Source organism: Alosa sapidissima, chromosome 1 (assembly GCF_018492685.1).
Source record: "Alosa sapidissima isolate fAloSap1 chromosome 1, fAloSap1.pri, whole genome shotgun sequence".
Taxonomy (NCBI): domain Eukaryota; kingdom Metazoa; phylum Chordata; class Actinopteri; order Clupeiformes; family Clupeidae; genus Alosa; species Alosa sapidissima.
In genome coordinates this window covers 30,443,208-30,458,819 of record NC_055957.1, presented here as the reverse complement: position 1 = coordinate 30,458,819, position 15,612 = coordinate 30,443,208, and the positions used below count along the sequence as shown (strand labels likewise).

The following is a 15,612-nucleotide window of genomic DNA, read 5'->3' as shown; positions in this document are numbered from 1 at the left end:
TTGTGCTTCATTTTCACCGTTCATTTCAATCGGCAATATCACAACAGCATTCTACAGGATGTGGTTCAACCCCTCTTGCTGAAGGGCATATTTTGTACCAGAATGTAAAAGAATGCTCCAGCTTGTAATCCCTATCGCCCTCATGTAGTCCTACATGATAAAGTGCTTCTGAATCTTTCACATTCTGTTTGTCTGCAGACAGTTTTAATTATGTAGCTTAAATGGCAGGAAGTTATTTATGAAGTGTGAGCCAATTATAAAGTCATCACACATCACACAAGGAAATACAAAAACACCCACAGAGGATGGATTTAGGAAAACAATCTATACACTGCACTTCATTTGAATATTTTGTGTTCTGTTACCAGACTATGTTGAAACAAGAGTTTGATGCTGAGTGCATAAAGACAGATGACTAGCAGACAGCACTATGACATTTTGAGTGAACACAAAGCCAGGACCGTCTCCTCTCCAAATGGTGTGTGGAGGGAGTAGCCTAAGGCAGAGAGCCAGAACCAGCCTAGTGTGACAGACAGACCACCACTTGCAGGTGTTCACTATTATCCCTGTCTATTTCCACTTACTGCTGAAGGAAGAGCCCTTTGTGGGAACCAAGGTAAGAGTGCGTATGCGGGGAGTGACTGGTCCATGGGCTGAAAATTCAACATGTCCTTTAGAAGTACATGTATTCATTTTCAATGACTATGACTTCCCCCCTTTGTCATTTTTCTTTCTTTTTTCCGAATGTATTCTATTTTCTGTGTTGACCTAGTGACGTAATAAGTGATTGCAACCCCCCACAGCATTAGATGAATCACTATAGAACCCGGCTCACATTGGTCATTGGTCATTGGTCCATCCCATATCTCTGTCATGCCTCACTTGGACCTCGCTCATGCTGCTAGTTTGTCCTGTCCTTCCACCTTTTTTTGTGTGTCCTCCCCTTCCCCCTCTTGAGTGTGTAAGCTTTTTGGGTAACTGCCATGTTAAATGTGAGTATGGGCTTTTGTGAGTTAGTGTGTGTGTGTGTGTGTAGGTGTGTGTGTCTGTGTGTGTGTGTAGGTGTGTGTGTCTAGGTGTGTGTGTCTGTTTGTGTATGTATGTGTGTGTGTGTGTGTGTCTGAAGAGCCCAATTTCTTGACACGCTGTCTCTGTACGAATGGCCGCGCCGCCTTCCCAAGGTGCATTGCGGAAGCGTAAACCACGCCTTGCCGCTCTCCATAGGAAATCAATGGGCTATGTGCGACGCGGTGGGCTTCGATGCGATAATGGACACGAGCCATCAGACCTACACGCAATAGCCAGCGTTACGAGACTCTATAATGTATACAATACAGAGCACAATGTTAAGCATCGCCTCCGTAGCACTATTGAGAAGGCGTTGCTCTGCCGAGCACATGAAGAATCATGCCAGTAGCATTGCCGGTTCGAATCCAGCTTGAAGCTTCGTCCGCGGTGGCGGCCTGTGTCACGTCACGCAGTTTCCCTTTATTACGCCGTCTCCCGGTCAGCGCATTCCCTATTGCAGACAGCGACGCGAACTCTGAGCCCGCCGTGTTCGTGACTGTAACTGTTCACCTCCGTAGCATTATTGAGAAGGCGTTGCTCTGCCGAGCACATGAAGAATCATGTCAGTAGCCAGTATGACTGCTTATCATGTCGTGACAAAGTTTACATCAATCATCATCTTCTAATGTATCCTTATGTTGAGATGTCCATTCTCTTTGCCCTAAAGTCATTTGTGCGCGAAGCATGTTTCAATTACAGTTTTTGCCCATTGCTTGAATGTATAGACAAATACTTGAAGCTTTTGTTACTATACCTTAAACACAATGTAACCATACCTTAAACAAAAGTGCTGCTTTGCACTTTAGTTCCAATTCTGCAACACACTTGCACCTTTCTGCAACACACTTGCTCCTGCACACTACACACTATTTCATACATAAGACACTTTGTTAAGAAATGTCATGGGTACCAAATACAAAACACATTGGGTGATTAAAAACACTTAGACACACACTTGAAAATACTTACAAAACTGAACACCATTCAGCCAGCCACAAATAGGCCTCAGTTAAGTGATTTTGAGAACTTTGCGAGCATGGAGGCAGGGAGAGCAAGAGGTAGAGGAAGAGGACTACAAAGAGAGAGAGGAGTAGGATATAGTCGACAAGGCTATGCACGATATTTTAGAAACTTTGGTAGATCATGTGATAAATCATGGCCTGACAATAAGGGAAGCTGGGCAGAGTCCACCACATCTAAGCCTGTTTTTCTGTATTTATAGAAGTGAAATTTTGGTTTTATAGTATTTTTGTTTTACTGTATTTTTGCGTTACTGTATTGCATTTACTGTACTGTACTGTAAAGTATAGTACTGTGATGTACAGTATTGAGTTGATGTCATTTGTAACCTCAGTACTTCAATTTTTGGTTGTTGTGAAAACCTTTGGAAAAACAACATAACAAAAACTGTGTTGCATTGAGCTTCACAGAGTGCTAACTGATGAACTCAATGTTTGAGTGTGTTTTATATAAAGTACACTAGTGTGTTGCTGCTAATCTGAAAGTGTTTTCATATGATGCAAGTGTGTATCATTTTGTCATCAGAGTGACATTTGTCAGGTTTTGATAGCAGAGTTTCAATTCTAAATAGATGTGAATGGTTTATTTCCCAGTGTTGTGTCTTGTGTGCTTGTGTGTAAGCTTTTGACACAATGAGCCGAAATTTGCAAAAAGTGTTCAAGCAATGGGCAAAAACTGTAAGACAGTACACAAGCTATTTAATAAAGCGTTGATGTGTGTGTGTGGGTGTGTGTGTTTCTGTGTGTGCGTGCATGTGCGTGCGAACATTGGTGGTTTACATGCACAAGTGACAACATGAACTGACAACATGAACTGTGTTCCTATAGTTTACACAAGATTGATTTGTTTGGGCTCCCATAATTTACTATAATATCTCTTGTGGAAAGTATGATTCATGTGTAGAATGGGCACACAAGCACAGGAAAGTTGTAGGAGTGTGTGTATGGAGATGGATGAAATCTCCTGGATGAAAATTATACTCTTTCCCATTAATTTCCGGTTATTGTTGATCGTAAACAAAAAAAGTATGACCAAGTTGAATAAATCACTCAAAATTTTAAGAAAGTAGTTGCAATTAATTTTATGTGTTCAAATGCCTTTTGTGAAGGATATCATAAGGTCTTGAGGCAATCTAATAAAAAATGCCATATTTATGGTACAGGGAATGTGTAAATCAGTAATTTTTGACCGGAACAGTGTTATCGGAACATCACCTATTACCGCCCGCCCCCTATTTCCACCCTTTTACGTGTATGTGTCACTTAATATTCATTTCTATACAAACCCACACGGCAGATAAAGAAACGCAAGCATCCACACCATAAGTGTATCTAAATTAGCTATGTACCAACAATGACATTTTACTGTGACTCGAAGAGCTGTGTTGTAAGGCTGCATGTACAAATCTGCTTGGAGTTCCAGTGGAATTTTTTATTTGCGACAAGAATTCTCGGTCTAACCGTTGATGTGCCGTGTGAAAGGGCGGAAATTGGCACCCACCAGCCCAGCACTAAACTCCGAGCATGGTAAAAAAAAAGCCCCGGTAAGAACGGTTCAAATCTACGCACCTATGGCTACTGAAAAATGTAAGGTTCATTTATCAAATGTTATTTTATTTGAAGTATTAAAAAACATCGTTGTTTCAGAATTTTCGAACGAAAGGGGCGGTAGTTGGTGCTTTTATGATAGAAGTGTGTATGTATGTATGTGTGTATGTATGTATGTGTATGTAAATGAAATTGAATGTGTGTGTGTGTGTGATTTTGTACATTGTGTGTGAATGTGAGTGATGGAGAGAATGTGTGTGTGTGTGTACTGTATGTGTCTGTGAGTGTGTGTGTTTGTGAATGTGTGTGTGTCTGTGTGTTTGTGAGTGTGTGTCTGTGTCTGTGTGTGTCTGTGTGAGTGTGTCGGTGAGCATTAGCTTTTCCTGTTGTTTTCCAGAACGAACTGAGGAACACGGAGATGCTGTCTGCAGCCTGTGCTGTCGGTGTGGGCTGCTGTTTCGCTGCCCCGATAGGAGGTGAGCGTGCTCGTGGCACACTGCAGATGGAACCTCTCGAAGCCCAGTACATTACATCACCACATTTACACCACTCACAGCATTCAACAAGCTGGGATGTGTTGTTTGCTGAACAACATTGTGAACTTTTGAACTCTGATATTTTATTCAGGGCCATTTCGGTTTGGAAACATGGTGATGATGTAACAAAAAGTCTGTTTGCTTAGCTGCAGTCACAGACTGTTTCCACTGAGATTATTAACCATACTGGTAACCTTAAACTAAGTCTTAAAGGCATAGCTCACCTGCAACAGCCTACTAAAAATCTCCTGAACAATGTTTGCCTGTCGTAGACCTCTGAAGTTTGCCTACAAAAAAGCTGCAATCTTTGAGATCTGGTATCTTACGATTTTTCTCATGGGAAAATAACATGGGGTTTTTGAATTATCGCACCTGTTAAACTGCCGGGAAAGCTGTCGGGATGAAGAAGTCTAAAATGCAGATGTTTTGCTCAACACACTTTTGTCCTCTGCCTTCGAGATGCTCCTATGATCTTCGGTACGTTAAGATGACAAACTTAGATTTTTGCTACCCCAGAGCTATCTTGAAATGCAACCTAATAGGTATAATTAACACAGGGTTCTCATTATGTGGGCAAAGATGGCAGCTTTGGTTATTTTTTGTAGGCAAACTTCAGAGGTCTATTGACACACAAAAAGGATTCATTACAAAAAGTTTTTTTCATTTAACATGGCTCTTTTGCATTCAAGCTTGAGGATGCCCTCTCAGCCTTGAGAAATATGTGAAAGTGATCAATGGAGTTGTCATGTGAACCAGAGTGGAACAGAGAGAGTAGGCAACTTATACTATACATATATCATAAATCAGAAAATCCGAAGGAAATTATCCTCTGGCATTTTGTGGGTAGTTTCGCAATCAGGGTAAGCGCAAAAGTCAAATAATAGTTAAAAAAAAAGAAAAATATAAAACACACAAGGTAATAGTACAGTACTTTTTGTTTAAAAGTGTTTAAAGTAAAAAAAGTAATAATTGAAAGACAAAAATAACAAAAGAATGATTACTCAGTGATAGTGATACTAGTCAAGCATGCAGTGAACAGCAGCACTCTATGGAGATTCTTGAAGTAGTTCCAAAGTGCGCGCTCACACATATATTTCCTTTCAGAGCCAAAATACCCAACCGCATGAAACACAGAGGAGTATATACAGTTGAGCTCATAAGTTTTTGAACCCATGCTAAAGTTGACTAAAAAGAGGAATAAAAAATCATCTTTTGGAAATTGATCTTGAAGGCACACTATGCAGGTTTTTTAGCTTAATATGCAAGTTTTTTTAGCTTAATTTACCTTAATTTAACAGCTTCAGAGTCATTAAAAAATGGTTATATGACTTTTTTCGGGTTGAATGGTGGCCGTCTCGCTTCCCCCTAGCGCCTGTGAGCGGAAAAACCACCCTTGCAACTGTGGGGTGGCGGGCCGACTGCCTCAGTGTCAAGAAGTATAATGAGTGTAACGAATTGCTTTACTGCATTCAAATACACATACACGCCAGCAGAGGCGGACAGAGTACACAGCTTCATTACTTGAGTAAAAGTACAGATACCCTTTGCTAAATTTTACTCAAGTAAAAGTAAAAGTACAACAGTCAGATGTCTACTTAAGTAAAAGTACTGAAGTACTTGTTTTTAAAAGTACTTGAGTATCAAGAGTACAAGAGTAGCCTACATTTTTTTTTTTTTTTTTTTTTTCAAATATTGCATTACTACTGCCACAGTGCTTACATTTATGTACAGAAACGTCCTACATGGCGTTATGAAAAATGTTAATGTTAATACCTTGGAGAATGTAAAAGGAATTGAAAGTAAAATCAAGTAATTTTCATCTTTTTACCATGTTGCCAGGGATGGGCAGTATTTCTAATACATGTATTTAAAATATGTATTTCAAATACAAAATACTATTTTGTAATTGAAACACTTGAAGCGAAAACTATCATTAACTTGTTCAGAAAATTTAAATAGTCTGGTGAGGTGGGGCCACAGGTTGGCACATTCCGGGATGGACCTGCTGTGTCTTCATCCATTGTTTCGTCCATGGTTTTGTCTCTTATCTAAATCTGACCATGGAGTTGACTTTGGCGGAAAGCTGATGGTGATTGCTGATAGGCTGTCCCAATCAGTGGCGCCTGCACAATCCAATCATCTTTGAGAGGGAAACAACAAATTGAGGATTTCTGAGATTTTTCTTTTTTCCTTTTTTTTTAGAAGAAGTAACGGGTACTCACGGTTATGGATAGAAATTAAGTGGAGTAAAGAGTACAATATTTGCCTCTCAAATGTACTTGAGTAAAGTCATGAGTACTCCCCAAAAATGATACTTGAGTAAAGTACAGATCCCTCAAAATTGTACTCAAGTAAATGTACTCCGTTACTGTCCGGCTCTGAACGCCAGGCACCGGCTAGAAAAAGGTAGCGATTGAGTTTCTCAGACATTCATCATGACAGAGCCAGCGAAAAAGAAGCAAAAACCGAGAAAACAGTAAGGAAATTGCCAATACTGCATAGTTTACCTTTAATACCTTAAGTAAAAAAATGAGGAAATATCCAACCTTTCACACTTTGAATGCCGCGCTGTTTTCGGAAGCTTTGGCCCAGAGTGCCAGCAATCTAGATCATTGTTGGTGATTTTTGTAGAGCCACAGCGTATTCTATGTTATAGCTATGGCTCGTTTGAAATGTGAGACTTTAAGCTCTCAGTGGGTACAAACCGTTTATTTGTACATGCCTCTTTTCCTGAGAAATCCCTAGCTAAACAGTGGCTAATTTTCAGCAAAATCCCTGTTTTTTTTTTTTTTCTAGAAATGGAGATAGAGCGTCTTTCATGAAATATGAAGTGTTGCCTGTAGTTTCCGGGAAGTGACTTAGTGAAACCTGGCGAGACTGCCACCTAGTAATAAACCCATGAAAATAAATGGCTAATAAATGGTTTTGACCTGACGTGCATGCATCACTGATTCGACCCAAAGCGGCAAAAAAAAAAGCAGAGTTATGATAACGCACAATCTGGACATTTTTTCATGAGTTTTCTATTGTCATCTATTACAGTTCTATTCATCATAGTTACCAAAATCGAGAGTGTCTATTTTCGTCATAAAAAAAGCTAAAAACGCAATATTGCGTTTTTGGCACTCAAGGCATGGGAACAAAAAACACAATATTGCGTTTTTGACACTCAAAGTGGGGACACCAATTTTCTTTGTGAATGAATAATGTATCGTAAATGAATAAATGCTTTTATTTAAAATACAGGGGGCATAAGTATTCACAACCCTATGTTAAATTTCCATAGAGGCAAGCAGATTTTTATTTTTAAAGGCCAGTTATTTCATGGATCCATGGTACTATACATCCTGATAAAGTTTCTTTGGCCTTTGGAATTAAAATAGGCCCACATCATAACATACCCTTCACCATATCTCACGATTGGCATGGGGTACTTTCCATAAGATCATCTCTCAATGCAAATTAAACCAGCTATTATGCTAACTGAAATAAAACCATGCCAATCTCTAGGTATCATTGTGAGATGTATTTCGTAATATCTTTATTCTAATTATGTTTCCAATTAATCGTGTAATTTGTAATGTTTTGCATGGATGTTGCGTGTTCGTGGATGAGAGAAGCAGGGTGCCAATATGACTTGACAATGCGCTCTTAAAATAACATATAAACAACTCGCCATGGATTTCTGACCAGGTTTCTCTTGGTCAGTGGCGTAATGTGTTTCAGGTAGTGTACGATAGTGATTTTAATATAATGCGCCAGACCCCTCCTTAGGTTGTTAATTGCCACACCCCTTGGCGTGTTGCTAAAAAAAAAAGACGAGCATGGCGAAAAACTCGGGTCTATGATAGGATCAAGCTTTGCATTGTGATGATTATAGACTTTCCGCCAGGTGTTGCATCACGAAAATAGGGCCCCCATTGAACAGCAGGACTTCTTACAATTTAAATTGGCTGAATGACTGAAATCAAGATCAAATACAAAGGCTGAATATTATGAATATCTTAACACAGCACACATGTAAACAATTTCCACCCCCTACAGTAGCTGTGTGGTATGTGTGTAAACCTCCCTCCCGTTGCCTTAAGAGAGGTGCTACAAAAAGACACTAGAACCCATAGGTGTTAGCCTCCTTGCTAGTATAAGTATAGTATAAGTATATATACTTTTTTGATCCCGTGAGGGAAATTTGGTCTCTGCATTTAACCCAATCGGTGAATTAGTGAAACACAAACAGCACACAGTGAGGTGAAGCACACACTAATCCCGGCGCAGTGAGCTGCCTGCTACGATGGTGGTGCTCGGGGAGCAGTGAGGGGTTAGGTGCCTTGCTCAAGGGCACTTCAGCCGCTGCCCACTGGTCGGGGCTCGAACCGGCAACCCTCCGGTTACAAGTCCGGAGTGCTAACCAGTGGGCCACGGCTGCCCTAAGGACTCCCTCCTCCTAATCTGAGGTGATGCAAGGATTCAGGGGTTTGAGCCTGGATGGTATGCAGGCCTGAAGAGCAGTCAGCACAACACAGGTTACACACAGATGAGATTGGGTAGAGTATATGTGTATTAATATGTGTGGTGGTTAAACTTGTGGCGCTATTGAGTGTGGCCTTGGTGTGTGTGTGTGTGCCAGGTGTGCTCTTCAGCATTGAGGTGACGTCCACCTTCTTTGCGGTGAGGAATTACTGGAGAGGCTTCTTTGCCGCAACCTTCAGTGCCTTCATCTTCCGAGTGCTGGCCGTGTGGAACCAAGATGAGGGTGAGGCCAGCAGCAGTCATGTGGAACAGAATCAAAAGTGGGTCATCATTTGTGGATCATATCATAGCTCCCTCTCCCCCCTCTTTTTTTATCTCTCCTTTCTTTTTTCCCTCTCTCGCTCTTTCTCTCTCTATCTCTATCACTCTCTCTATTTCTCTCCTCTCCTCAGAGACAATCACTGCTCTCTTTAAAACGCGTTTCCGCCTCGACTTCCCCTTTGACCTCCAGGAGCTTCCAGCATTTGCTGTCCTTGGGTATGTCCTGTATAGTAACCTCCAACACATCCAACAAATTCTACTCACTAAAACCTTTAAGCGGTGCTCACTGTCGAGGTGTAGGAGGCATGTTGGCAATTCTCATGTCTCCCCTATTCACTTACTGTCTGTTACTATTTACATACAGGGATGAATATCTCCTCTGATTTCTTTGCTCTAAACATGCAAGTTAGAAGTGAATAACAGACAACTTTAGTTGTTTATTTATTCCAACTTATAGGAGAAATCCAGCGAGATTTCACATAGATCTCTGTTTCTCAGGGTCACCAGAAAAAAACGAAAACAATCGGTTTTACCTAGTTCGAGTTGCTACAACCAGCAGCTATCACAGCCAGGCAGCTACAGTGCTACTCTTTGTCGCATGTCCCATTTAACTTTGTGCATAAGCTAAAATTGTTTACGCTGACCATACTCTTAAAAACGCATAATGTTTTATCATGCTAATAAGCTGCTCCACTATGCATGCACACATCTTGAGCAATGACCGAACATTAAAACCAGAAAGCAGCCTTTATCCATAATCCATAGAAATAGGAATTTATCAACTTCACCACTTCAATATTTAGGCATCAACTGCTAATTTGTACTTAAAGCTGCAGTTGGCAAGATTTTTTTGATCATATTCACTGAAACCGACACTATGCTCCGACAGAACAACATAATTCAGCCGGTTTTAGAAAAAAAACCTTCTACCTCCACCTAGAGCCTTTTGCAAAAATCCACAGCTCCCGGTTCTTCTGGTCCAATCAGAGCAGGGCTGCGTGAGATCTGACTGTCAATCACAGTCTGGTGCACACTGACGAGCACAAACTCGATGAGAGGGTGCTCGGTGGTAGTAGGGGAGGGGCATGAGAATTCCCCTCAATCTACCAGACTTGCCAACTGCAGCTTTAAATTAAAAATACTTTCTGCATCAAACTTAATTTATTATGAAGTGACTGTTTTTTCATGTAAACAACATGTGTTACATAAACACAGAATTTCTCTTTCATTTTAACAATGTAGCATGTGTATGTTAACAATTATTGTAGAATAGAAATGGATAAAAGGTTTGAAATACTTAACAGTACCAGTCAAAGGTTTGGACACACCAGCTAATGTCAACATGTTTTTTTCCTTTATCTTTATCTTTATTTTTGCAGAGTAGGTGGTTAAGATTATGAAATAGCCCACATGGATTTATGTTGTAAGCAAATATTTTAAATTCTTCAATGTACAGACCCTTACAGAAATTTCAGGTTCACTAATGCCAAACTTCTCATTGTTGCCAGAAGTTTGCCTGTAGCGGCCAACATTGGCAAACTTCTGGCAATATTTTTTAGTGAACTCATTTGTTTCCCACAAATCACCCACAAGATTGCTGCAAATCTGCTACAAACATTTCATTTTTGTAAGGGAAGCTTTTGATCAGTCTCTCAACAAACTTTACATGTCAGCTGGAATTGATTTCCAACAGTCTTGATGGATTTCCTAAATATTTTGAGCACTTGTTGGTGCTTGTCTTTCACTGATTTTAATTGAAAAGAATGAAGTTGGCTTTAATAATGTTGTCATAGAGGTAATAATATTAAATGTGACGCATGGAAATAATATATCTCTAGAGACCTTTGTCTTCTGTCATACTTTGGATGTTGTAGGTATTGTTGTACAATGTAGGAAAAAAGGAATCAAAGAAAAAACTATGAATAAGTGTGTGTGTGTGTGTGTGTGTGTGTGTGTGTGTGTGTGTGTGTGTGTGTGTGTGTCCAAACATTTGATTTGTACTGTAGATTAGATAAAATTTAACTTCATGTCAGAGATAATAATTTACAGGACTGTGATTGTTATCATATGCTATAAGTGTCAACAGTGGGGCAGTTAAGCACAAAAATTGATCACTTTGTGATAAAAGCATGATATTTGATAGAAAAACTCACAAAGGGGGTCTGATAAGATTTAGAATTGTTGGCACCTTGGATTTTCCCTCCTGGGGGCCTAGGTGGCCATTTTTAAAAATGTCAGACAAACATAGGTTTTGTTAGGTGAAAAGGGATTGAAAGCAGAAACTAACAACTAATACAGTTACATACCATAAATTGATGTAATTCTTTACACATACTATACCGAGGATTGCTTCATATCCCCGTATCCGGTAAGGTCTGCTGTTTATTCTGGTTTGCCATGTGTTGAGTGAAGCGTTCGTGAGATATACCACAGAGAGTAATGATGGGAGATGGACGAAGTGGAAATATGATGAAATTTCAGGTATATCCAACGTAAATTTTCTCACAAACAGTTTATCACAGCACCTACAGTAGCCGCTAATATCATTGGAAAGCCCCGGTACTGCCCCATGTATCTGTGTGATAAGTACTCCATGAGCAATTCAATTCAATTCAGTAATGGATGTGAATTTTCACACATATTACTATATATTTTTAGGGCCTAACGACGTCCCTGTCTGGTATTTTCCCACCTCTGGTCTGGGGTCATGCCAGCAGTTTTAATGTCCATACTGTACCACATCCCTGTCATGTGCTGCCATTTGTGATGCCATGGGTAACAGTAACAGTGCTGTGAAGACACTCACCAGACAAATTACTACAGTAACACTATAAGATTTCTATAATAATATTATAGTCCCAAAACACTACCGTTCATTTTCGCACGGGATGTTTTAATATAGGAAGATGTTCATGTTAGCACTTTTCTCATTGACAAACCTGGACAATTACAATGCATTGTTATAGTGAGACCATTACAGTTCCATGCTGCACCACCTCTGGTCAGTAGTTTAGACTCGTGACTCAGACTATCAGAAGCAGTCGGAGAATGAATGCTTCTGAATTCTATTTTGCTGTTGACAGAGTTTTGCTCTTTCCTCAGGATTGCCAGTGGCTTTGGGGGTGCTCTGTTTGTTTACCTAAACCGAATAATTGTTGAATCCATGAGGAAGCAGAAAACAATCAACAAGTTTTTACTGAAGAAGTAAGTGCTTTAAAGGATAGATGATAGTCTTGACAGGTGACTCTAGAGTTGAGGGCTGAGTCAGCGGTACAAGCCCTGCATCTTTCACACAGACATTATTTTATTTGTCTCATGGCACCACACAAATAAATGATTTTTTACAAATTTATGATTTTTTATTTTTTATGTGAATGCAATGTACAGTATGTTGTACTTTTTGGGGATTCGGCAGTGATTCAGCAGTGCTATTTTCTCAGCATAGAGCATGCAACTACCCTTGGTGCGTAAATAGCTCTTTGATGTGTCCCTGTGTAATTTTCCTCCTGTCTGCTGAAGTCACCGATTTAAGCAATCTAAGGTCATAATGACAGAGAAATCATTAGAATGAGAGGGAGAGACGTTATTGCAGCTGCTCTTAAACCCACACTCATCCGCCGGGGAGATGCAAAGCCGTCCAGTGTGTTCACTAAAGCTCACATCATGTGTACACAGCACCCAGCACCCAGCACCAGTTAGACACCAGACTAAAGCTGCATGCCAATCAAGGGATTACTGTGACCTTCAGTCAGTCAGCGTGGACAGGAGTGGAAGGAAACAAATACATTGTTTGCAGCCCTTTACCTATTCTTCAGCACTGCACCCTTCTCATCAAACCAGGACTCATTCTCTGTCACTCACTCCCTTTCTCTCTCACTCCCTCTCTCTCTCTCTCCCTCTCACTTTCTCTCTCACTCCCTCCCACTCTCTCTCTTCTTCTCAATCTCTCCCTCCCTCTTACTTTCTCTCTCTCTCTCTCTCTCACTCCCTCCCTCGCTCTCTCTCACTCCCTCCCTCTCTCACACACAGGCGGCTGGTGTACCCTGCTCTCGTCACCCTGCTGGTGTCCACCCTCACTTTTCCTCCAGGGTTTGGGCAGTTCATGGCTGGACAGGTCTGCTTACTCTAATCTCGGTCTCCATTACCCACCTCCTCACAACTAGCTTTCTTTTCTCCCTGTAAACTATTCCACTAATGGTTGTAGCAGTGCTAGATATGATTGATCAGTAGTTATAAAAACTAAGTTTGCTGCATTCTCCCAAAGCACAAGTTCTGGTGAGATTCATGTCCACTGTGCTCTGAGACTAAATTAGATTGGGTTTTAAATGTGACTCACCCAGCCTGTTTTAGTTGCCATGCAGTGTTGTGACGTGCTGTGTTTTCGCTTTTCCACAGTTAACTCAGCATGAGTCTCTGGTGGCACTCTTTGACAACCGCACCTGGTACAAGCAGGGAGTAGCGGAGGAGTTTGACTTCCAGCCTGAGGCCTGGAAACACCCCCAGCTCAATGTCTTCGTCACTCTCCTCCTCTTCGTCGTCATGAAAGTGCGGCTACCATTTTTCTCTTTCTCTGTGTGTGTAGAGGATATGTATGAATGTCTGATAGATTGGCTGGTGTTTTAGTGTTTGCAGTTGGAAGTGTTTGTATCTCAAGTGTAGATGCTTGTGCTAATGTGTATACAAGTATATGTCCCTGAGTGTGGAGTGTGTACTGTATCATGGTGCCTGGCATACTTCCTGTTTAGGTAATAATGTAAGACGGACTACATTTTTTCTCATAGTTTTGGATGTCAGCAGTGGCAACCACCATGCCAGTTCCCTGTGGAGCTTTCATGCCAGTCTTCCTCATAGGTAAGCACTGGTGATCTATACACGGAATTGTGTGAATGTGGCACTCTGTGTCTGAGAGAGATCAGCATTCGACTGCATCCCCCATTGACCCCACAAGCAGAGAGCATGTCCATTTTACACAGATGCTATAGATGTTGTTTGGTTGTATTTTGTTGTTAAGTATGGACACTACCATGGCTGCGCATACACACAGGTCATTTTGGCAGGTAAACTGCACATCGTCTTTATTTCGATTTTTATCCCACTCCACTTCATGTCTTGGTTTGTGTCTAACTTGTGTTTTTTATCTTTGCCATTTCCTCCATATATCATCTCCATCAATGTTTGACTGACAAACCAAACCCTCTGGTGTATAACATTACAAAACTCCTCCAGCTATGTTGGTCATGGAACACAGGCGTGATCGAAAAATAATTCATGTGAGTATCATTTGCAGGTTTTTTGCCGAGTGAAATATCTGCAAATTGTAAGCAAACAGCGGACCTTGGGGTTTAACTTTAGTTTTTAACAGTGTGTGTGTTTGTTTGTGTGTGTGTGTGTGTGTGTGTGTGTGTGTGTGTGTGTGTGTGTGTGTGTGTTTGTGTGTGTGTAGGAGCTGCATTTGGACGTCTCGTTGGAGAGAGCATGGCGGCCGTTTTTCCTGATGGCATAACCGCCGACGGCACCGTGTATCCCATAGTACCTGGCGGCTATGCAGTTGTAGGTCAGTATCCCCCACGGCATTCTGGTTCATGTCCAACCCCCCATCACAACCCCCCGCTAATGTGTGTGAGTGTGTGTGTGTGTGTGAGTGTGTGTATGTGTGTGTGTGTGTGTGTGTGTGTGTGTGTGTGTGTGTGAGAGAGAAAGACAGAAAGGGAGAGAGAAAAAAAGCTATCAAATGTAACCACCGTGGTCATTGTGGCTCTATCCTGACTCAAATTCACAAATAATGGAGCCTGTGGGTAGCGGTGAGCAGGAGTCATGCATATTTCATCACCCAACACTGACGGCCAGACAAATGAAATCTCGTCGGTGGAAATGGATGCCGCTGCTCTCCACGCGCTGGGCACTGGAGCAGGAAGGAGTCGGGCCTGCACAATAACAAATCAAATGGCTTGCTGACACTGGCTCGGGGCTGTGGAAATGTGACCGTGTGTTTTTGTTTTGTGTGTGTGCGTGTGTTTGTGTGCGTGTGAGTGTGCCTGTGAGTGTGCGTGTGTGTATGTGCATGTGTGTGTGTGTGTGTGAGAGAGAGAGTGACTACTATATGTACAAGTGTGTTTTTGTTTGTGTGTGTTTGCATTCTTGTATCACGTCTTATAACTGCATCTGCATGTGAATGTGTGTGTCCATGTGTGTGTGTGTGTGTGTGTGTGTGTGTATGGGTGTGTCCACCTCAGGTGCGGCAGCTCTTTCAGGGGCTGTCACACACACCGTGTCGACAGCGGTGATCGTGTTCGAGCTGACCGGTCAGATTTCCCACATCCTACCCGTGATGATCGCTGTGATCCTGGCCAACGCTGTGGCCCAGAGCCTGCAGCCCTCGCTCTACGACTCCATCATCCGCATCCAGAAGCTGCCCTACCTCCCCGAGCTGGGCTGGGGGCAGGAGTGAGTCCCTCCGCCCGCCTATCTGCCTGTCTGTCTGTCTGCCTGCCTGTCTGTCTGCCTGCCTGTCTGTCTGTCTGTCTGTCTGTCTGTCTGTCTGTCCACCTGTATCTATGTCACGCTCTCCTACTCATCTGCCTGTCAGTCGGCCATTTTTGGATTTGAGGTCCTCTCTTCCCTCTCTTCTTTTGACTGTGTATCACTTTCTC

At 41.7% G+C, this 15,612-nt stretch overlaps 1 protein-coding gene across 4 annotated transcripts in view; it reads left to right on the top strand.

Moving 5' to 3' along the window:
• Positions 1–15,612, top strand: part of clcn2a (chloride channel, voltage-sensitive 2a) — a 124,590-nt gene that overhangs the window by 98,370 nt on the left and 10,608 nt on the right. For all 4 annotated transcript variants that reach the window (XM_042098940.1, XM_042098955.1, XM_042098946.1 and 1 more), the window contains 10 exons: positions 587–616; positions 4,033–4,111; positions 8,799–8,924; positions 9,094–9,178; positions 12,065–12,166; positions 12,992–13,076; positions 13,358–13,507; positions 13,744–13,813; positions 14,406–14,516; positions 15,196–15,406. In XM_042098940.1, coding sequence (XP_041954874.1) covers positions 587–616; positions 4,033–4,111; positions 8,799–8,924; positions 9,094–9,178; positions 12,065–12,166; positions 12,992–13,076; positions 13,358–13,507; positions 13,744–13,813; positions 14,406–14,516; positions 15,196–15,406 — 1,049 coding nt within the window. The remainder of the gene's footprint in view (positions 1–586; positions 617–4,032; positions 4,112–8,798; positions 8,925–9,093; positions 9,179–12,064; positions 12,167–12,991; positions 13,077–13,357; positions 13,508–13,743; positions 13,814–14,405; positions 14,517–15,195; positions 15,407–15,612) is intronic.